Source organism: Anopheles coluzzii, chromosome 3, assembly GCF_943734685.1.
Source record: "Anopheles coluzzii chromosome 3, AcolN3, whole genome shotgun sequence".
Lineage (NCBI taxonomy): Eukaryota > Metazoa > Arthropoda > Insecta > Diptera > Culicidae > Anopheles > Anopheles coluzzii.
Genome location: NC_064671.1, coordinates 38486460 through 38509175, shown reverse-complemented (window position 1 = coordinate 38509175; position 22716 = coordinate 38486460). Strand labels below are relative to the sequence as shown.

General features: G+C 39.8%; 1 protein-coding gene across 6 annotated transcripts; it reads right to left on the bottom strand.

The window, feature by feature from the left end:
* Positions 1-3415: 3415 nt before the first annotated feature.
* On the bottom strand, positions 3416-21978 carry LOC120955020 (plasmanylethanolamine desaturase). Of its 6 annotated transcripts, none has more exons than XM_040375467.2 (7): positions 21777-21978; positions 15615-16425; positions 9732-9912; positions 5442-5653; positions 5149-5367; positions 4877-5046; positions 3416-4800 (listed from the first exon to the last, which is right to left on the bottom strand). In XM_040375467.2, the coding sequence occupies exons 2-7, from the start codon at positions 15738-15740 to the stop codon at positions 4710-4712; spliced, it is 999 nt and encodes a 332-aa protein (XP_040231401.2). In that variant the 5' UTR covers positions 15741-16425; positions 21777-21978; the 3' UTR covers positions 3416-4709. The 6 variants fall into 6 exon arrangements, with proteins under 6 accessions (XP_040231401.2, XP_049465004.1, XP_040231403.2 ...); XM_049609047.1 differs by having other exon boundaries at positions 21812-21978; XM_040375469.2 differs by having other exon boundaries at positions 21892-21977.
* Between the last annotated feature and the right edge of the window lie 738 nt (positions 21979-22716).

The following is a 22716-nucleotide window of genomic DNA, read 5'->3' as shown; positions in this document are numbered from 1 at the left end:
GAAATACCCTTATTTAAGGTGTTTGAAGGAATATATTCATCACCAATTGATATCAGAAGTAAATTAACTCGACAAATTCGGTGTCCATCTTTCCCTATGACAAAGTGTCCGTCTTTCCCGCTTTGGTTCAGAATGTTTAAACCAGCAGAAAACATTTTTTTAATTCTTTCACTCTCGTTCTTTTGCCAGTTTTTTTGCTTAACAATCATGAAAAATCGTTCATGTAATAAAACTTCCGAAACTATAAACAATGCAAGTTACAGAGCTTAAGACCCGCAGTAATAAAATTAGATCCATAAAGTTGCGCACGTTTGAAAATTTGATTTCTTCGTTAATTCAACCAATTTCGCATATATTACACGAAAAATGTTCTCAATTGTGTTGTTTTACCTTCAGTTTGGATTCTGCATTGTTCAATTACTCGATTACCTTTTTCATGCATTTATAAGAAGTGTCCATCTTACCCGCAGTGTCCGTCTTTACCTACCTTCCCCTACGTTTTTTTTTCTCTACGGTGTTTCAAAGCATGTATTGAAAATTAATAAACGAGAATTCGAAATGTTTTTTCTTAGCCCAAAGGAAAAGTAAACTTAAATATGAGAAAAATATATGTTGAGGCACAGGCACGGAAACTAAGTCATCTAATAGTGTTTAACGAAACATGAAGATTGTTTCATTGAGCTTTGAGCTTTCGACTCGGGCAAATAGTTTATAAGTATATTTATATTTATTTAGTATTTATAAGTAAATCTTTCTTCTAATTTTATTATTCCTTACTTACTAAAAACATTTGATGTTCTAGAATAGTAATTTTCAAACTGTTTGCATCTTTTCCCTTTTGTAGGGTGCATGTTGGATTCTATTTCCCTGCCACAAGTTCTTGTCCGAATGCGGGGGGGGGGGAGTTTTTTTAGTATGACAATCCGGACTAGGGGCAGAGAATGACTTTAGTTTATCCTGTTTGACAATTTCGAAACTCTATTTCTTCAGCCTTCTTTTCAAACCTTTACTGCCTGCCTAATCATGACCCACAATATTTTGCCCTGTAATACTCAACTCCAGATATTAATACTTGCATTGTTTTTTTAAAATACGTTTTTCTGACGCGGCGGTTTAAACTTGAAGATTTGCGAGAAATGTGTTCTACTTTTTTAACGAAAAACAAAAAGCTGGTCATTAGAGGGTCATTCGGAATATTTTGATTCTCTGAAAGAGCACCTCACGTTATTCTATGATCATGAAGTGGTATGATAAGTTGACTAAGCCGTTCTATTGTACCAGATTTACTGCTAACAGTAGTTCAAACACAACTTAAAAACACTTTAATAGAATTACAATTAGGATTGAACCAACTCAAAAAGCCACCTTAACATAATTGTTGCTTACCGAAACCATCCAACTAAAAACACATCCAAATTAACCAACAATCGAATCAGGTGGGACAGTAAACTTACCATGCAATAAATGCTTAGCACACACAAACCGTAGGACAGGAATCGCGAACCGACAACTTATAAAAACATAACGCGGCGGTAATATGAAACGCGCCTCGCAACTCAGAACGGCTGTAAAACGATTGCGCAACAATAACACAAAGTGACAAACAAACACCCGGACATTGACTTTATATTTTGATGAACGAACCTCAATCCAGGAAGGTTAGCAACCACATAATGAAAGTAGGTCAATATTAGTCGTAAACATAAAATAAGTGTAAAAAGACATGGTGTCATCACTGTTTAAGAATGCGTTATAAATAAAGCTTATTCGAAACAGTGAGACAGTTCACTAGTTTCATACACGTAGATCACTCGTATTTAGGATTTTCTCCCCATTAGCAGATGCCGCCGGAGGCTCTGCCCAATTGGTAACCGCGTTTGGTTATCAGCTGTTCAGTCGGTTGACCGATCAGAATTACCCCTTCTACGGAAGAAGTGCAAGTTTGCACCTTAATCGGTTTATACTCCCGCAGCGTTTTAACGCCGCCTGGAATCCGATCCATCGCGCAAGTAAAGTTCCGTAGTTCCACCCGTCCGTTGCATAAGTGTAACTTGACCATCTCTTCCTAACGAAGTGAACGAATGATACAATTCATTCACAATCAAACCAACAACGGCACGTTCTCGTCTTCGATACCCCGCCTCGTTCTGCACTCTTCCTCCACATTCCGCGCATCGACTTACCACACACGGTTCCGGTAAGCAAAGTGCGCGCCGAACCTACCACACTATAAACATAATCCAATAAATTGTTGATCGGAACCCACAACACTAAGGATATTTTCTTTACGCATTGATTTTGCAGAAAAATCAAATTGCAGCTGAAGCATAAGCTTATTCTGGATTTAACGTTTGACATCAAATCGATTTTCGTGGGTTTATCTCCACCCACCCTACAAAACATTCATTACACTTTCAATAAAAGTATCCCATAAGTCAGTAGACAATATTTGACACCTCTATCAGTCGAACTCTTACCGTGATGGCCAAAATAGTGAAACAACTTTGTTTAGGATCGTGCGTGGTCAAAGAACGATACCTCGTAGCGTCTAAAAAGGACACCGTGCGGCAGTTTGTGAAGCAATGACTCCAAAACTGAAATCGATAATTTCAAGTTTCCGCGGATTTTGGATATAACACCCTTGTGCGTGAACCGGTCCAACATCTCCCAGCTGCGTCCCATCGAAACTTTCTTGAACAACACGATACAAAAGCTACATTTCAACAATTTTAACGCAAAAACTAAGGAAGAATTAATAAAATAATTCGAGGTAGATCTTAAAAAAAATCCGGATAACAGACGAAATGCCGCTTGCAAGGTCATAGATTATTAAAGAGATATTTACCTTTGATAGGATGTTCATGGAGAGAAATTATCTCTCTTTGTTGTTATTTCCTACAGCCAGCCGAAAAATGTCAATTTTTTATAAAAAAATTATTAAGGAGTTTTTGAAAAGGACTTCTTAGTCTCAAAAACTTTCTACAATGTTTGGCTTCAGTTGAGTATTAGATACATAATCGTTTCTCGAAACATACTTTTTAAGATACTTATAGATCTTTAAGATAAAATTATTATGACCGATTGCATTTTATGAAATTTTTATGGAAATTTCCCAAAAAAGGTCCTAATTTTACCTCTTGGTCAAAAACCGCGGTTCAAAATTTTTATGATTTATACCATCCATGATCCACCATCCTACTCCAATAACAAGAAAAACGCTCAGCTGTCCTGCTGTTAGTTGCAACTACAGTTCAACACAGGTATATTTCACAATTACTCAATTATCAAAAATAGTCCCGCCAAGGACTACGATTGATTAAGCCATGGCCCAACTCTGCTAAATAGTATTCTCTGAAATATTGTTCTTTCCGTGTGTATTTAACATTTGTTATTCATATTTATAATAGTATAGATGTTTGCTTACAAGCGATGTATTCATATGATCATCTCGTATAATGTACAACTTAATCAAACTACTAAATAAATCATCCCTCCTTCTCCAACAAAATCCTTTAGCTTTGCTTCTTTAACAGAAACTTACTCTTTAACATGATTCTGTACTTTGTGCAAAAAAGCGCTTGCTCATCGTTTATCTGCTCGCTTTTACTGCTTCACTTCCTTCAAATACTTCAATAACAATCGTTTTGTTAGGGTTTCATTCACAAAACTAGTGTTCGACTCTACTAATCTTATCCTTACGGTTTAAAAATTGTAGCACAGTGTGTTTATTGTTCCCCAAACCCTTATATGCCGCTATATAATACATTCAAAAAAGTGATTGTACATTTAGTGTCTTACGCTAGTGTGAATAAGTGTCGTATTTGTATCTGTGCATTTTTTTGTTTTTTGCTAAAATATAGTTGTATTGCGTAAGCTTTATTTCATGTATTTTTCTCTTTTTGCTTTTTCATTTGTAACTTTGTTGCTTGTTCTTGTGCTTGTTGTACAATGAGGCATCGCGTGTCAAATAAGAATTTTGTTCATGAATTCAAATTTTGTTCATAAATAAATAAGCATTATCTATCAATTTCAAAATGGTCGTATACAATTATCCACAACAAATAAAAAAGTGATGTAAAATTCCGTAAATTTAAACAATAGCCGGAATTTCGATTAATTCTTTATTGTATCTCACACTGAATCAATACTCTCCAAAACCTATCCACAGCATACTTTATATCCGTTTCATTTAATTTTTCAATTGATTTTGTGCATAAAGGACTCTGATTTTGACTTAAATAATGCTCTGTTGCAGGCGTTCACTCCCTTTTAACTTTAACTTCCTGAGGCAATTCTGCTTAATTGTTAGCTTAGTTTAATTCAATGTTTGTAGCTTTTTGCATGTGATCTTTCACAGCTTTTTCTTCTCTTACCTTGCAGTTTAACATTGCATCGTACAGACATTGGATCTATAAAATATCAAAATTGCTCAAACCGTACGATAAAAACTGTCCTAAAATACATAAAGCAACGATGTACGATTTAATGCAGCGCTGAAGCTTCTTTTCGGCCATCGCGTTGTTATTTGTACAAAACACTACTGGTAAAATGGGTTTTGTGTGAGTGCAATTCAAATGCGATTCTGTTAGTCCGTTTGTTCGTTTTTTACCAATATCGTTATCATCCTAGCTCAGAACTTTTGATATCACGCAATATAATTGTACAGCCTGCATGGTAAGGTTTAGCGGAAACACCATGATGGAAAAAGATCAAGTACGCTTTTGAGCCCATTTGAAATCATCCGCCCGGGGTTTATGGCCTGTCGATAGTTCAATGATTGCTTCCAGCGTTGACCAAAACCTGTTGAACAGAAAAATAAATTAAATGCTCTCGTACGCACATCACATGGTTCATTTATTCGTGAATAAGGAATTACTTTATCTTTTCCAGCGGCCAGTTCAACCAACCCGTCGTTATGCAGAAGTACGTTTCGTGAGGTGCCACATGGTGAAAGCGATGATGGCGTCTTGGCAAAATGATATGATGATTCTGCAGAAACAGGACCCACTTCGGTAGGCCCCAGTACGTATGGGACCACTTGTGAATCTGTCAATGGAAAAATGGTATGCAGTAATAAATACTTCAGTCAACCGTACATCAACTTGTTCCCCGAAAAGGTACTAGAAATCTCTCTTTTAACCCACTTACCTGATTCGTCATGGCAATGAAGATTGAACAGAGAAACAAGTACGCACTGATGGCATAGTCCTGCTGTATTTCTGCGTTCGTTTTGGTGAAGAAGTTCCACGCCAACTTCCCGAGAATCGGTAGTGCGACCATAAAGTTGTCCCCGTTCGTTTCGATAAAGTCATGGCGCGTGATGGACGTCGGATCAATATGATGCTCCCGGAATGGCCGAAGAAAATTCTGCACGAAGGAAAACAAGGAAAACGTTTAGTGCTGCGAAGCATTCAGAAGCCTTCAATCCAATCACAACCTACCTTACCCACGATGGGCAAGTCTACGGAACCCCAGGTGTCGGCACCCCAGTGTACCAGCCCCGAACCGAAGTCTGCCGTCAGAATGCCAAAAATGGCGGCCACTACTACGTTGCTGATGCGCTCCAAACGGAAGTGCCGCAATATTAAGCCCAAATTCAGTATCATTAGTGAGATGCAAATATAGACACAGATCAGTTCCTGAGTTCGCTTTCCTGGAATGATACGAATAAACAATTATGCTGGTGTTGTATAGAAAAAAAACCCTTCACAAGCACAATGTACACACAAAACCACTGAGAAGGGAAAGAGGAAGTAAGTAAACCTATAAAGAGGAAACTATTTTAATTCAAAACCACTAAAATACGGTGTCTGTGAAGTCACATAGTTTGTGGTAATCCTCGCATAACCGCAATAAGAAACGAAATGATATTAATTAAACATTCCACGCCTCAACAAACCACACTGGGCAATAAAAAAAGAAGCTACATTCAGACACGAGCTTTCCCGGTCTTGAAATTAAATACATTAAACCGCAACTGTCAATTATGAGGTTTCAGAGGGTCAATCATCAATCATACAATCATAAAAAAGCTTGCCACCAATTTCGTATAAGTGCAAGGTACTTTTAATTATCTCTGTTGTGGTTACGTTTAACGCATTGAATGATTGACAGTGTTGGTCAAAATTAGCACATGATGTCACATGCCATGTGATGTGTTTTTACTACCTAACTATCGTTTCAAGAAAAATCTGATATTATACTGTCGTTGCACAGAAAATAAGCATAATTTAAAACAGTTTTGTCTGCATAAAAGTATGCGTTTTGATTGAATTGAAACCATCGAACATTCGACAAGAAAATATGCCTGATGAAAAGCGTTTGTTGTTACGAGTATAACAATCTGTTGGCGAAGGTTTTTTTGATTATACTAGTTGATTTGGCCCAGTTAAAAAGATTAAAAAAAAAACATCAAATGTATTTACAGACTGCAAGGCACATTTAAAGGTTTTCAAGCAAGCATCTCCATAAGCAATCCTATTCTCTTTTCATGTCCTCTTATAATTACCCTATATGACCGTGTTGCTATCTTGGTGCAGTTTTCCATACAACTCTTATCCCATAGCCCTTCCATCGTTTTGTCTTATTTACAATATTGATAAATGTAATTGTTTCCGTAATATTAGCATCCGTTGTCATATTTCTTTCTCAGTATGTTTGACTATTCTGCTATTAATGACCGTTTTGCAAACGCTTACAACATACTAAATTTTAATTTAGCCGTACTGGACTTTTGGAACAGCTCTCATTACATATTCATATAATATATGGGTCCCATACGGCTCCCATCCACAGGACTCACGGTCACGACTTATTATTGACCAAAGCCCCACCGTCTATAAAACTTTTTGTGTACCACGCAACCATGGATGTCCAGGCCGATGAGTGGTTTAAAACAATTAAACTAACTTAATTCAAGTTTGCTGCTTCATCATGCACTCATAAAATAAACAATATGAAACAAACTACTTATTAGTTTTTAAAATATAATTCAACAACAATTCACAATCCTATCCTCTATTACTATTACGTCATTATTTTGGTTTCTTTTGAAAGTCGACCCATGACGCATGTTGTTAAGTTGTATGAGTTGACAGATGTACTGAATAAAAAAAATCTAGTTTTCATTTTTGCTTTCTCGTACATTAAATCACAAACAACCAAATTCACTTCACCTCACTAAAACCACCTCGCTGCTTTTTGCCAGCCATAAAAGCGCACCCAAACCAAAAATCCAATCGATCGTCAGTGACGTCCTGAGCAAGTCAAGCAGCTATACCACGTACCGTGTGCCACGATTTTCTACGGCCAATTTCGCAGTAATCTTCAATCAACTTGATGCTAACCGCAACTCCCGTGACCGACTAAGCGTGCCCCATTAGTGTATAGCATGATGAGTATGAGTTGCTTAAACACCACCTGTACCTTTCGTTTGCCATCATGGGGTGCAGCTGTACACCCGTGCCCTCTTAAAGGAAGCAGAAACAAACACTGCCAAATGGAGCTCATTGACTGTAGGTGCGGAAGGAAACGACAGAACAGAACCGACCGGGTAAATATCAACAGTCAAATCTCATTTACATAAAACAATCTTTCGACTCGCCGGCTAATGACCAGGCGTCGCCAACCGGTTCAAAATGGTCGGTCTATTTGGTGGGCAGCCCAAATGTGAAACCTGTAGCAAACCCACTCAACCAAACAAGGCTTCTGACCGATTGGCTGTGCGGGAGCTATTTATGGCCCTCCGGGCATACCGAACAATGTGGCGCACGGGGTCACAAAGGTGGTGATGTCCCGTGGTGCTTCTCGATGGAACTACAGTCACAACAACAACACCACCACCACTCGTTGAGTTTCGCAGAAGTCGTTGGTTCTAGCAATCAAAAGTGGGTTAGTGGAGGGGATTGTGAAGGACCGGTATAGTACATCCGGTTCCGATGGCTTTCTGTTGCTGTGCTTCATACCGCCGAGCAACACAAAAGTCTGTCGGAACGACCTAAAGGAGCTGCGGAGTCGAAACGGGCAAACGCTTTACCGTGGATACGACGAATACAAATATCTTCAAACAAGTGTATAATTACTATAAAGCAAGGAAAAAGCTCCCGTGTTCTATATATAGTGCTAACCTTTAGAATTCATTCTAACATTTCCCAGCCAACATAACAAACAAATGAAAGACATATTTATAGCACAAGCCATCGTCTCAGCGCTGCTTTAGTGCTGTAGAAAATGGAGCATTTATTGTCATCCTAGTTCGAACGGTTCCACTACGAACACGTTTGACCTTATCCGTTCAATGAGCGAAAGCATTTTTTGAACACTGGTTGCCAAATCGAATGCAACAGAAGGTAATGCATATCCTTCACTGCGCGCTGTCTCAAGGTTGTGTTTGAATTGGCACAACAAATATTGCCAACTGTCGGACGCAAGCAATCGAAACAGCAACAGTGGGTAAAGCGAAAGTGCATCAGACGGCATGGAATGTCGTACGGGAAAAATAAAGCGACATCGATGATCGATTTCTTTTCGTGATTTTTTGTATGATTCTATAGAATTGTTTGACAAAGATGCAATGATCTGATGCAAAGAGATCCAGAGTAGAAATTTTGAAATAGTATCCTCACCAATACATTCCATAGCTACCAGTTATGTAATTTATCGCTTCTCGTTTAGTATGGAAATTGGGTAAAATATATTTTAATACAGGAAAGCACAATGAGTTTACATTTTCATGACAACGGAGACCGGATATTGGTCGGTTCTCGCATCATGACGTTTGCTAGTATTGTCTAGTAAGTAGTAGACATCTGTTAAATATCATCGATGTGCAGACTTTTTAAAAACGCTCATAATCCTTCATAGTATGCAGTAAACGGATAACTAAACGAAGTTCAATGAATTCAAAAAAAAACGAATTAGTTTTTGTTGCACCTATTTTGATTGGCTAAAAGTATTTTATGACAGTTTTAAATATTAGTATAAAATTAATTATTAAACTAACCCCATAATGGAATAAAACCATCAAGGTGTGCAACATTTGGGATTCAATAGTTCATACAAAAAATCATACACACAACCGGCACAAAACCAATTGCATTTCAATTTTGAAATGAAAGGTTTCTATTGAAAATAATTACCAGATTCCCATGACAGATACTGTTGGCAGAACGTATTTAATTTCCTAGTCCTTGTCTGTCCTATCCGTTACCTCTTAGTGCTCCATTCTATAAGTCCATCTACATGCGCCCTATCAACACGAAACCTTTGCTCTAATTGTCGTTTAGCAACCAATCGCAAAGCACCAACTGAGCTCTCTGATGGAACAATTTAATCACCGGCACTAACCGGCACAAATCATAAACTACAAGTTCAGCCAGAGAGCGGTTATTAAATCACCCTCTATGGTGTGCCTGAGCTCAACAACTCCTTTGTCGTAGATGCAAATAACAGTTGCGTTAGCAGCTGGTATGTGAATATGTATATCCTTACTGCCAACTGCCAACAAAAAGCTACACAGACACCACACCTTTGGCTTTTGTGCTTACGCATTTCACTCTCGGATCATCTTATCGCGTAAGGTATCAGTTCAAAACGTCAATCACGTTCCGGAAATACCCTATGCAGCGCATAATTAAGCCATCCTGCTCACGAGACAGTTGCTCCGCGGGCGGGATATTCGACTTATGGGAAAGCTCAATTATCAAAGCAAGAACATCACGTCCTCCACTCACCATTACTGTACAGCTTCGCCAGCTCCTGTGCTCCTTTGTGCCGTGGTCCCCAGCGTGCCGGTTTCTCCAGGCTCGTACGGTGCTCTTCGCTCAGCTCGTTGCTTGGGAGTATTGTGTTGGAATTTGGGTCATCTTCCAGCATGGAGTTTTGGAGTATTTCCTGGTCCGTTTTGACAGGCGTCTGCAAGTAGATGTTATCGATGGATTAAATTAGAACCGACTAGGCAAGGAAGCAGGGGTAATGATTGAGCTCATAAAGAGGGTGGCGTACAATGAAGTGCAGCGAAACCGAAGAAGGCAAGCATACCGACAGCGCGACGAATTAAACTGTTTTAGCTACAATGATTATTTTCGGTCCCCTTGGTTAGCCGGTACTGCACGCGCCGGGGAGACATCGGCCGATTGGCGTCAACATTCTTGGCGTCAGCGTTCTTAACAGCGTTCCTCGCTTGTGTGTGTGTGCGATTGTGTGCAGTAGCGCTACCTCTTTCCGTAAGGTAGAAGTGCCTAGCGCGTTATCAAATTCACTCAGCTGCTCGGTGCAAAAATAAGCTGCAGAACTATGGCAAGCGACACATGCAACCAAGAGTCCCCTTTGTCGTGGTTTTGGGGTCGTTTGCCCAACACGATCACGGTTGTGGCTTGCGTGCAGCATGATAGACACACACATAGCTTGGCGCCGTTGAATTGCAACCTGTTCAACGTTGCTAATGCGCCGACAATGGCGCTACACTGCGAGGAGCGGGAGAGGAACCAGGATAAGAAGAAAGTCGGCAAATTGTGTAGCGACACTCCAGGAAGCACAGTTCAATGGAACGACACAAAACGAGACAAAAGCTCTCCACCCTTGTCCTACCCTTGACCGGCCCTGCCTAATGGAGCGATTCATGGGGAAATTATTGTATTCCTGTTCAAACAAACCCTACACCTTGATAAGCTGAGCGCAGATATTGACGATGATGATGATGATGATAACAATCATGCCCGTTCAAGATGCACCGATGCATCGGAAGCGGCAGCAGCAGATGTGTGAATGCGCAATCACAAATGCATGAATTGAAATGAAATGTTCCAACAGCCAGCTATCGTGTGCCAGAGGCAGATGCACAATCATGAATCTAATAATGCGAATAGTATTTGCTCGATCAATCGTACTCGGAAGCGTCTTAATGCATGCGGAAATGTTCTTTGAGCCCGATGCTTTGCACGAGTAAATAGAGTTTGCATTAGCAATCAATCAACAACAACATTCCAGTACCGACAGAAGGTATAGCTATGAGCATTCCATTTAATTTGCGAGCCATCGCACCCGCTGTCGCTATTATCATTTTCAACAGCCTGTTCGGCATTAATTAAACGTGCAATTAATTGTCCTTCAGGCGTTTAATTGCGCCCTGAAACGTGGTGCCTTTGTGGGCTGTGACTACAATCACTTCGAATGTTTTGTGCTGAGTGAAACCTATTGAGAATGAATTGCAGTATCCATTAACCAAGTGAAAAATATTCATTCTTTTTTTCACTCATCATTCTCCTCATCATTGTTTGAATGCAAAAATCGATAGTACATCATGATGTGAGGTTATTTATCTGTAGGTTAGATGTAGAGAGCTATCTATCCAATTTCTTATGACATTGCGATATTGATTATTATCATTCTAATCAACCTCATCTGTTTGGTTTCCATAGAATCCACTTTTAATTTTTTCTTCGTTAGTTTGATAATAATTTCAAAAATGCCTGATCACATGGCAAATCCAGAGTTAAAATATAAGTGTAATAAACTAAATGTTCTTAATGACTTTATGTCAGCTTTGAGAGTAAAATCAATAACTTTAGAATGGTAACGATTTATGCTACGGAACAAAAAACATAGGCCCTACCAATCATATATCAGCCAATTTATTGATTTATTTATTTAGTTTATTATTACGGCTCCGATGTTGGATTTTCGACATCTCCTTCTTTAAACGAAGTGGCCCGCAAAATAATTTGTTTTAAAGTCAAGTTTATTGTTATTTGTTTTGTTTTTATATATTAATTGCTCGGCCACATTGGGTTACAGCAATAGTGCTTACTAACTAAAGCGTACAAATATTTGGGAGTAAGAATAGGACGGAAGAGAGGAGGAAGGAGATTATGATATGAAAAAGGATCGAGGACGGGATCGGTAAACGGGAAGGGATAGGTTGAAATCGTACAGCTCTGAGACACAATTAACAGACGAAATAGGTCTTAAAAATAACTCAATGCGAGCAAAACGTGTAGGGCATATAAGTATTTGGAGACGACAGCGATATCGTAAGGAGCGACAAGGAGCATTAAAATATACACAAGACACAAAGGATGGAGTATCAATCCTACTAAGCATCAGGTCAGCCACGAAAGAAGCCTGAGCGATCGAGAGGCGGTGCTTTAACTTAGCTAGGCCTAATAGAGCGCATCTATCGTCATAGGGAAGAAAGGGGAATAGAGTGATGACCCAGCGACCTACGAAATACAATCCTCGTAAATCGTCACTGGATGCTCTCAATCCTTCGGAGCAGAGATGCGTGGACAGACGACCAGATGATACAGGCATATTCCAGTACAGAACGGACCCAGCAACAATCAAGGATCTTAAGACAAGAAGGATCGCAAAATTTAGTGGACATACGACAAATATATCCAAGACATTTGTAGGCCTTATTAATGACAACGTACAAATGCTCTTTGAAAGAGAGGCTCGGAGGCTAGAAGATACTGTAGAAATAGCAAGAAACCGTTAAAAGGAAGGAGAGAAGTACAGTCCTTGAGAAAAAGAATGAACAGTAAGGGACTAACGACAGCCATTATTACGATATATATGGGGTAACTGTACCAGTATTCGGCAGTGTACCTGTTTTCGGCAGGGTAACTAAAAACGTGTAATTACGCAAAAACGCGTTGAAATTTGTCTCAACACATATTTTTTAAATAGAGCTATGCTCATTTGCTATTCATGTACGAAGTTTCACATCATTTCATCATCATTTCAGCATATTTTTCAAAATATCAAACAAAATGTGCAGAGTTCAACATGTTTCGGCAGATTTGGTGGTAGCCAATAGTTCGGCAAGTTTCATTATTAAGAGAACCAGAGCACTTAAACAATGGAAGTTTGGTTTTTGTGAAAGATTATATGATTGCAGAATTTATTCTATCCCGCTTGGAATTTTAAAATCACTAAAAGGAATTAATTATTCTCTTTAAATGCTGCCGAAAATAGGTACACGATAAATGTTGATTTTTGACAGATCAATGCTGTGGGCTCCTGCCGAAACTTGAAACAATAACACACTTTTGATTATGCTGCATATTCATTTATAACTTTATCAGAAAACTGCAATGCGTATGTCGAAACATTATAACAATATTTCTCATATCAAATTTCACCAATTTCACCATAAATAATTCAATAACTTGAGAGACAAATGATAATTTGTGAAACAGATTGTAACTCACATCAAAGTGACTGTAACCGCAGGACTCCACACAGCATAACACGGAGCGCAACATAACAACTGACTGCTGCCAAAAGCTTCATAAAACGCTTGGGAAAGCAGGTAAAGCGTTTTATTAGTGTCGATTATCTGATTCAAACGGAAAAGTATCAAACAAAACCGCGCTACACGAACTGAAACAAAATCGGTATTATACAAGCTTGTTAGAGACTTCTTTCGTTGACTCGAAACATTGCTACCAAATAGATCTGAAATGGATTTGTTTGCCAAAACAAATTGCAACGCGTAACGCAGGAAGTATCGTACCAATTTAAAATTATTTCTACGTGTGGCATATTATTGTTCTTTAAATGTGTTTGGCAATGTCATGAAAAGTAGCGCTTGTGGTATGATTCTCCTATCTCTGTGTGTTTTGTTATTCCCACCATTTTTCTAGTGAATAATTACAAAAAAAAATCCCTTCTGAATGTAATTACATGCAATACGTTTGATTTAATAATATGTATTTAATAGTTAAACCATAAAACTGAACGATTTCCGCTTTTAACCTGACGGAAAGTTGTTGGACAAAAAACGGTCTCCGTTTGAGTCAGGTCAATGCAAATGACCTTCGTTCACTTAGATATATCAAACCAGAGACAAATCGAGTTCTCTAACATGGATCATAATAGAAAATGAGGATTTTTGATACTTTTTCTAAAACACTTGAGTCACATAATTGGCCCTATTAACTGTCGGTCATCGTAGTAGGTTGGTAGCTTTTCTATGAGCAATGAGCGGCCTACTAAGGATATTCAAAACATGTTACCATCAAAGAAGCGTTTTCTGAAGGCAGCTGTCAGTTGTTATGTTTCGCTCCGTGTTATGCTGTGTGGAGTCCTGCGGTAAAAATTGCGAGCAAAATGCCCAAAATGGGCAACATAAAATTAATAATTTAAGTACTTTTCTACACCAATCTTAAGAAAGCGAAAGTGTAAAATTGTTTTAAACATTTTTGTCTACCTATTGGTGTAATTTAAAACATTTACCGACCCGTATTCGCATTGCCGAAAATAGGAGCACAGCCTGCCGAAAATAGGACCAAACTGCCGAAAATGGGAACAAAAACTGTATTTGCATTTTCACGAATGTCTCTAAAAAATATATTTGAATCGGCAAATAAAAAATAGCACCACACAATAAATAATAATAATAATAATACGACAGTTTATCGTTCAAAATAACGTCACTTTCATGAAAAGTAATAAAAATTGTAAGTGTACAAGCAGTTTATGTAAAACTACTGCACTAACTTGCCCTAAACTGGTATTTTTACCATGGTGTATTTTTTTTTTTTTTTTTTTTTTGACATCAAGATCAAGATTTTCAACTGGCATGTCTATTATAATATTTAAACAATTTTTTTATGAAAAAGCTTTGAACTAAGTCTACAAAATATATGTCCTCAGTATATGTGATGAGAAAAGTGATGCTTTTGGACCATTGAACTGTTCAGGTGACATCAGAATGTGATCAATGTCGTGCTGTTCTTTGTTGCAACTGCATACCTTTGACTACGCAGTAGATGAGCGTCCAAAGCATAATAATTAGCCATGAGTTTTGACATCATTATAATGAAGCCCCGCTCCACCGAGAGTTCGCCGAATCAGGGTCTTAAAGATACTTGTGAAGACATCGAATAAAGCTGCCTCCCAGGTTCGTTTGAATTCCAGAAGCTCTGCCAACGAGCTAAGCAAAATTCTCGAGGAAGTGTAACCGAATGTTTACATTAGCCCTCTCGAACCTTTCGAAACTGAGCTACTGCATATCCGCAAGTGATGGAAAACCTATCCATCGAACCCGTCGTACCCTCAACTCTATATAATTTTGACAGGAGTTCGATGGGTTCGCTACTGCCGATTGGCATGTGTAAACAGGGGGTAAGGAACTCGCAAATAAGAATGGGTCTGTAATAGAAGGCCTCTACTGAAGTGCTGTTTTTCTAATTCATCTGTCTTTTCATTGCAAGTGATCCCGGCGTGTGAAGGGATCTATCCAAAGTGATGTACGAAATACTATATAACACGAGGAAGTTGGACTTTTAGTTTAACAGATTAATTTAAAATTAAAATTTAAATTTTTATATTAGATCTGAAGTAAAAAAAGACACATCGCCAAACTGAAGCGCCTGAACTGAATCTGAATCGCCAAAAACGGATCTTGCCCAGCTACGCCAAGAAAAAGAAAACATAAACGAAACATAACCATCGATATTCCTCTTTACGACATAATAGCAAAAAGAAAGCTTTCCGCACGAAACCTTAAAGGAAGCACAGAAACAAGTATTGTGGGCATGCGTGTAACGATGAATGAAAATAGAAACAAGCGAAAGGTATAAAGCTGTTGGCCAATCGGACCCATGTACCTTTAAAAATGTCGTCGAGATCTTAATCGCCGAGGTGGACGCCGGCGACAATGCCATCGGTTGCTCGTTCGCCATTGCCGTCAGTTCCGTGCGTCTCGAGCAGGGTGGTAGCGATATCAAATCCATGCTAGTGTTCCATGAAACTCAGAACAAAAAAACCGTTGATAAAACACACACACACACCGTTAGTGGCGCGTGGAACAGGAAACTAGAAGAAGAGGCCTAAGCGATTGCAAGGTTGCTGGCTCAAGTAGGTACACGATTTACGAGCTGAAGCAACAGAGTGCGAGCCTTCCGGTTTGCTGCCAAGACTTTGGTTTTCACTCCACAAGCACCCACTCACACAAACACACTCACATAACGTATATTGCACTAGAGCTTTCTTCGAAACCGTTTTTTTCTGGCCGCTGTCCACTCAAAACGGGAATTTCCCTTTTCACTGCGGTACAAAACAACACTTGACACTGGCGTACACTTTACTAAACCAGTCTCACTTTCTCACCTCCCTGTTGCTTTATCCACAACCTTTTTATCAGTCTCTTTATTCAGAAACAGAAGCACTCACTCACTTTCACACCTACACAGGCACACACCTACGACAGTACGGCATATCATTCGATAACCCTAATCATCAGGGGTCAGGGTGTACATATCCTTCGTCTCCCGTACAGATTATCACAGTTTATAATTTGTATGCAAACAAAAGCACCACGCTTTATGCACTCTACCAGGCGAAGAGTTTGTCCTTTTTGCGGTTTTTATTTTCTGTGCCTTTTCTAGAGTCCTTCTAGATTGTATCTTCACAGGCAACCTAAATTGGGTAAGAAAATATATAGATCAGGAACTGGTTAGACAGGCGTGAAGTGAAAACGAGGGATAGAAAAAACTGTGCGACTACAAGAAGATGATTTCATTATACGGTCCTGGGGTTGACACTGCAATAATCCACTCAACACCCACCGAAAGTGTGATTTAGATTTGGGTTGTATTATTCTTTATTTCCTTGTCGCCTTTAATCCCCTTTTATGCAGTGAAAATGAAGCAGTAAACCACCTGTTGGAGCCTTTCTTACTAAGCCCCTGGAGTGAAAAGAAAGGCGAAAGTTACACATTTTCTGGGACAATAGCTTTAGATTTTCGTGTATGCTCAATGCGTTCCTATATATGTGGTTGATTACGATCGAATAGTATCCCACGTGGGATTAAAATGTTGCAACACCTACAATGCCCAAGCGGATGCTTCTCATAATGAAATATTTATTCGCATCGATACGTTAGCGTTTTCCCCTCTCTTCTGAACAGATACCGCCCGCAATCCTTTATAAAGCTTCAAAGTAATCCCACCCCAAAACCTCGATGTGAGGTGTTTTGCATATTTTATAAGTCGACGTTTAATTTATCGACCAGCTGCAAATGCCGTTTTTCTCACGCATCCAAACCATACAAGGAACCGTGCTGCCAACGTTCCATTCAAACGAACACAAACATACACTTCCCGAAGCGCCCATCATACCTCGTTAGTAATTAACGCGTAAAGCTTACTTATCAGTGTCCAAAAACCTCACCATCAGTGTTCTTCGTCTTGGAAAAAGTTTTCCCAATAGCAAAACTCACCTTGATTCTACTGAAACTAATTCGGCTAACGATTAAGAATGGTTTACTTCCTCGAAGGTTTTCCAACCAATTTTTACGTCACATTGACCTTCGATTGGCACTGTAATACATTTTGCAAGCACCGCCAAACACGGCAGACACCCGTAAACCTGCCGGGCCTGATGACGGTGGTTGACATTCTTCGACAGTGAGGATCCAAAAAAAAAAAACGTTCTCGCTCTCGTTTTCCCTATGCTACTCTGTGCCATGACGTCACGCTCCATTTTCGGTACCAGCTCACAGCACCCGAGGCTGCACCGGTACCGCACACGATGGAACAGTGTGCTACCTTGCGTGTCGAGCGCGTGCACTCGAACGTTACTTAGAGTAGGTAGTGTGGCAGCGTCTTCGCTGCGTCCGATAGATGTGTTGAAGAAAACGACAAACAACAACAACACGAGAGACACATTTAGTTGCTACTGAAAACTGATCCGGTAACGGTAGGCGGGAAAGGTGCCGAGGGTAGTCGCAAAATTCCTTTGACCTCGATGATGGATTACGACAGCGAACTCAAACCCATGAATGGAGGGGAGGGCTGATGTAAATGGTTTATGTTGGCGCAATTTTCCGTCGCTTTTTTGTTTTCAATGAAGAAGGATGGGAAAACAACAACAATATTACAGCTGACGAGATGGAAGACGCGACCAAGTTGACGGGAGGGGGAGGGGGGGCTAAGGTTTAGTGGCACCCGAAAATAAAACCTCCTAAATTAGTGAAAAGCAAGTGAAAATCACCTTTGGCGGGTGTGACTGGTAAGCCTAAGCACGGTGTGCAAGGTGTAGCTGTCGATCGTTACCCATCAACCGACCCGACAATGGATCAGTCATATAATCGAGCGTAGTAAACGCGTCATATTTTATGGTATTGGGTAGGATAGAGCATGGTTTCTAACTTTTCTGTAACATAATACGTTATGTTATGGTTTAATTAGATTTTTTTGTAAAAATAATACATCTCCTTTTGTAGTTATGTATTTAACAGACTTAAATAAACATAAATCATACATTTTAAGTTGATTATCAACTTGTATTTAAAAACTCTGTTTTATGCTTGATAGACAGACAAAAGACAAATATTTTCAATAATTAAAGTTACATTAGCATTAGAAAGAAAAAGAAGTGTACTAATGTTTACATTGAGTAACTTGTTTTATTTTGTTCTTTAATGTTTCTTTATCGTTGGATATCTTATTTATCACTACAATTCTTATTTGATAATTAGCAACCATTAATTGTCCATTTCATGTTTGAGTTGAAGTAGGTGTTAAGGTTCAAAATGAAGCCCGTAGTAGATGGGCTAGAATTATTAATCTTCTTAGAATCTCCATGTGGCAAGAAAAAAAGTTTATAGTTGTAAAAATAGTTTATATTATTATTCATTTCAATCAGCTTTTTATTAAATAATGGTTATGAGTTTCGATTTTTTTTTCGCCTGCATTATAGCTGATAAATCATAGTATACTAGAACAGTTACTAATTGCCATTAAACAACTTCATAATAAATAAACGCTTATTAGCTTCTGAAAATGTGTTTAGACAAACATGCATAACTTACAAACAGAATTTCTTTCATGGTGATTGTTTTCTTTTTTTATTGCATATATGATTCCATCCAAAGGTAATATAATTTGTCTCTCACTTCGGTAAATAATTCGATACATGTAACATGCGAAGCCACGTATAAATTATTAAAAGGTCATCGTTTCATGATTGACCTGTGTTACTCCACAGTGACCAATCACTCCCTTTTAATAAACATCACGGTAGTGCGAGTGCTACTGAAGCTTGTGACAGTTTAACCTTTAATTCATGACCACATCAATTGCGGCAACCTGCAGATTGACTCCAGCGATAGTGAAAATTTGACCGCGTGTAAAAACTGTACCAACCATGGCTTATTTTTACTACTCATCCTCTTCCGTTTTTTTATCTCTTTTCCCCCATTTGACTTATGGTCGATGGTTCGCACTAGCCGACGGGCCCCCGGTGGGTTCGTGCGTGATAGTCAATCCAAATGAGTGTGCGTGGAGTGGTGCCTTTCAGTCTCGAGAGCCGTCGACGTTTCGTTTGCTTTTTTTTCGCTTATCAATTATTTGATCTGTGTTGGTATATGTCTTTGCTTAGCTACCAAAGGGTAGTGGCATCGTCCCCAAACAGAGTGGGGTTTGGCAGGTGAGTCATGGCAGAATCAACTCCCAGAGCTAGCCGATGAGGAAGGCATTCAAAAAAGAAAATGGTCATTGTGATAATTTAGATTTAAATCTTCTTTTCAATCATTGAAGAACTCCCATTTATTTACAATTTATATTATACCAAAGAGAAATTTTAATAAAAAGCAACCTATCATAACACAACAGGCAAGGCCAACGACCTCTGCAATGTAATTGCAATTGCTGTATGCATTATTAAACGAGCAGTGATGCAATTTATACGCTAGCCTCGCGTCGTTTTATGCAACTGTAAAACAACTGTAAAAATCGCCTGACTACATTGCCATTGCCCGTACCGATCGCTAAGCTACATTTATTCTCACTAGCTTCCGCTCTCAATAACTTCCCTAACTATGATTTTTTACTTCTCCGTCTCATACCGTAAAAATGCTCGATTTACGATAATGTTCTGTACAGGGCTAGTACAATGATGCACACTCTTCCTACCAGGATCGAAAGATCAGGCTCGACCTAGACCAGAGCAACTATTTTACTCTGACACGATGCATTGCTCCACAGAGAGATGAGAGTGAAATCATTGCACATTCCTGCATTGAGTGATTCTCTTCATCCTGCCATAAGAGGGGAAGTCGGTTCTATCTCTTCAACTCTTGAACTAATTCTCTATCCTTATTAAACCTCCTACTGCAAGACTCTAAAGCAAGTGAATCTATTTACAGTCCGATTTCCAAGCGAGAAAACCAACCTAAAACCCAACACAGCTAAGACAAAGCACATACCCTTTGCCAACCCTGTGCTTCAACCAGGATGACGGGTAGCGGACAAACGAAGCTGTAAAGTAACCGAAACTTTACCGTTTGCCGCACTGGCGGACTTGAATGCACCAACTCCAATCAAAGAACACCCGGCAGGTACGGTCTCGTACCGTTCTCGTGGTTTTTTTTCTTTCTATTCCGCCTCCCTCCTTTTGCTTATTCTGAGCCAAACATTTTTGAAGGTTATTTACGAGTATCACTGGCAGATTCTTTTACATTCGGCGCTGCGTCACGGTTCAAGTTTTGAAAGCCAAGCCAACGAAAAAGGACAATCCCTATCAAGCGCTTTGGCGCTTTTTATGCCAGCTTTACTACCTTCATTTCCTTTTGTGGTATTAAATTTTTAAAATGAAGAGCCTTCCTGCAATTCCAACACGTGCCCGTGGTGACCACGAAGCGTCATATCTGTGGTTGTGCTTCACTGGTTTTATGTGCTCTTTCAGCAGCATTTACTTGCTCCTTTATTTCTGTTGTGATTGCCTGAAGTCCTCACAGATGTACTCGCTGGGAATAGAGCACACTACTTGTGCAGTTCCTAGAAGTCCATTTCCGTCTAGCAAGGAAAGCATGCTCGCCTTTGTTACCGTCACCGTTTGTAAGTCACCTTTTACTAGCTAGGAATTTTCGCCACAGAGTTTTCTACACTACTTTTCCACCGGGGAAGGAATTTCAAAATTCAAATACTGCTTTGCATGCCTTTTTCCCCCAAAAAAAAACGTTCCTTTTGATATTTTACCAGGTCAAATGTATTACCATCAAGCGACAAAATTGGGTCACCAATACATACACACACACACACACACGCTTGCACACATTAATGCTTTCTTTTCCCCCCCATTTGTTTTCATGGAACTAATTCACACGTTCTCCATTCCCACACGTGTTGAAGGCGCCAGCCAGTTCGATGGCCCTTTTGCTTTCCACCGTTCGCCGGACCACGCAACGGAAACCAAATCGGGAGGAACAACGTGCCAGTCGGCTCCGATTACAGGACAAAGCAACCAGTGAACGAACGTCCCTTACAAGGGTGAGGAAGAGAGTCCACTTCCAGCTGTGTGTGTATGTGTGTGTGGGAGAGGTTTTTTTTCTTGATGGACAATTTGATAGTCCAGTGTCGATTTGGTCAGGGCGTGTGAGCGAGTGTCGCAACGGGAACCATTAATAATTCACCAACCCGCACGCTCGCACCCTGAAATCCCTACGCAGGGAGTAGCGCAGAGCGGCGAGCAGCACTCAATGCGGTTGGGTATGTTCGTTACAATACTAACTATATTAAACCGTACCACTTAATTATTTTATACAAAACACAAATTCAGTTCTCCTATTCAATCACTGATATCGTTATAAAAAATTAAAAAATACGAAACCCTTAACTATTTCTCGCGATTGCTCACACCGCCAGTGATGATCTCATCGGTGCAGACAAAAATCACAACAAATCACACACGCACCACACACACACAGACACACACTAACTGGCTGTCACTTCGGTGCAACGGTGAAGTGAACCGCATTCTTTACTCACGCTTCATACTGAGAAACGCAAACAAACTTGCTCACTAAACAAACAAAACCATACACTCAGCTCATACACCGGCCAGCCGAACCGATCCGAGCTTGCTCCATTCATACATACACACACACACACACACGTTGACACTGACACACTGGTGGCACGATCTATTCCTGACCAGCGACAGACGGTGACTGAAAGTCGCAACGGAAAGAATGTTTCCTAAAACGCTCGCCGTCCCGTCTTCCGAACGCGCGTCAGGGTCTGTGTGTGTGTGTTTCTTGTTTTTTTTTTCGCGGCCCGGTGTTAGTTAGCTTCTGCCGAAGGTCGTGACTTACCGTACCGATGGATTGTTCCGTTTTTTTCTTCTTCTTCTTCTTCTTCTGCCCAAATGGGTGGCACCAAACCCACGACCAACTCCACGAAATGTACCTCTCGAAGCGTCTGGATAGGGGTCTGGCACCGATCTAACACATTCAAACGTCGATGAAGGGTCCTTTAACGACTGGCTAGCGCAATGGGGGGAGGAGGGAGGTTCTGTGTAGGGCTGGAGTATGGCTTTGTTTGTAAGGTCCTGTCGCACGCTCGTATTACTCAATGGAGACGCATGGTTCGTCACGCTCTGCTGCACGCACAGACACACGCGTAGGCACGCACGCACACATACACGTAATTGTGTTGCACGCGACGTTAGTGTTTTTTTTTTTGTATTATATTTTTCCCTTTCGAGTGAATATGTGTATGTATGTGTGTTTTATATTTTAATCTAAACATGCTTCTTAAGCTTTCCCGCTCGAGCTTACAGGAGCCGCAATGGTGCCTGATGAAGAGGTAAAATAAAATGCGAAAATATGTTTGATTAATACAGCGCCGATTCGGCAGTGATTGGAACGGTTCCCAAAATAAGCCACCCTATGAATGGCTCATTCCGTTACCATTGGTTTTGCACCGT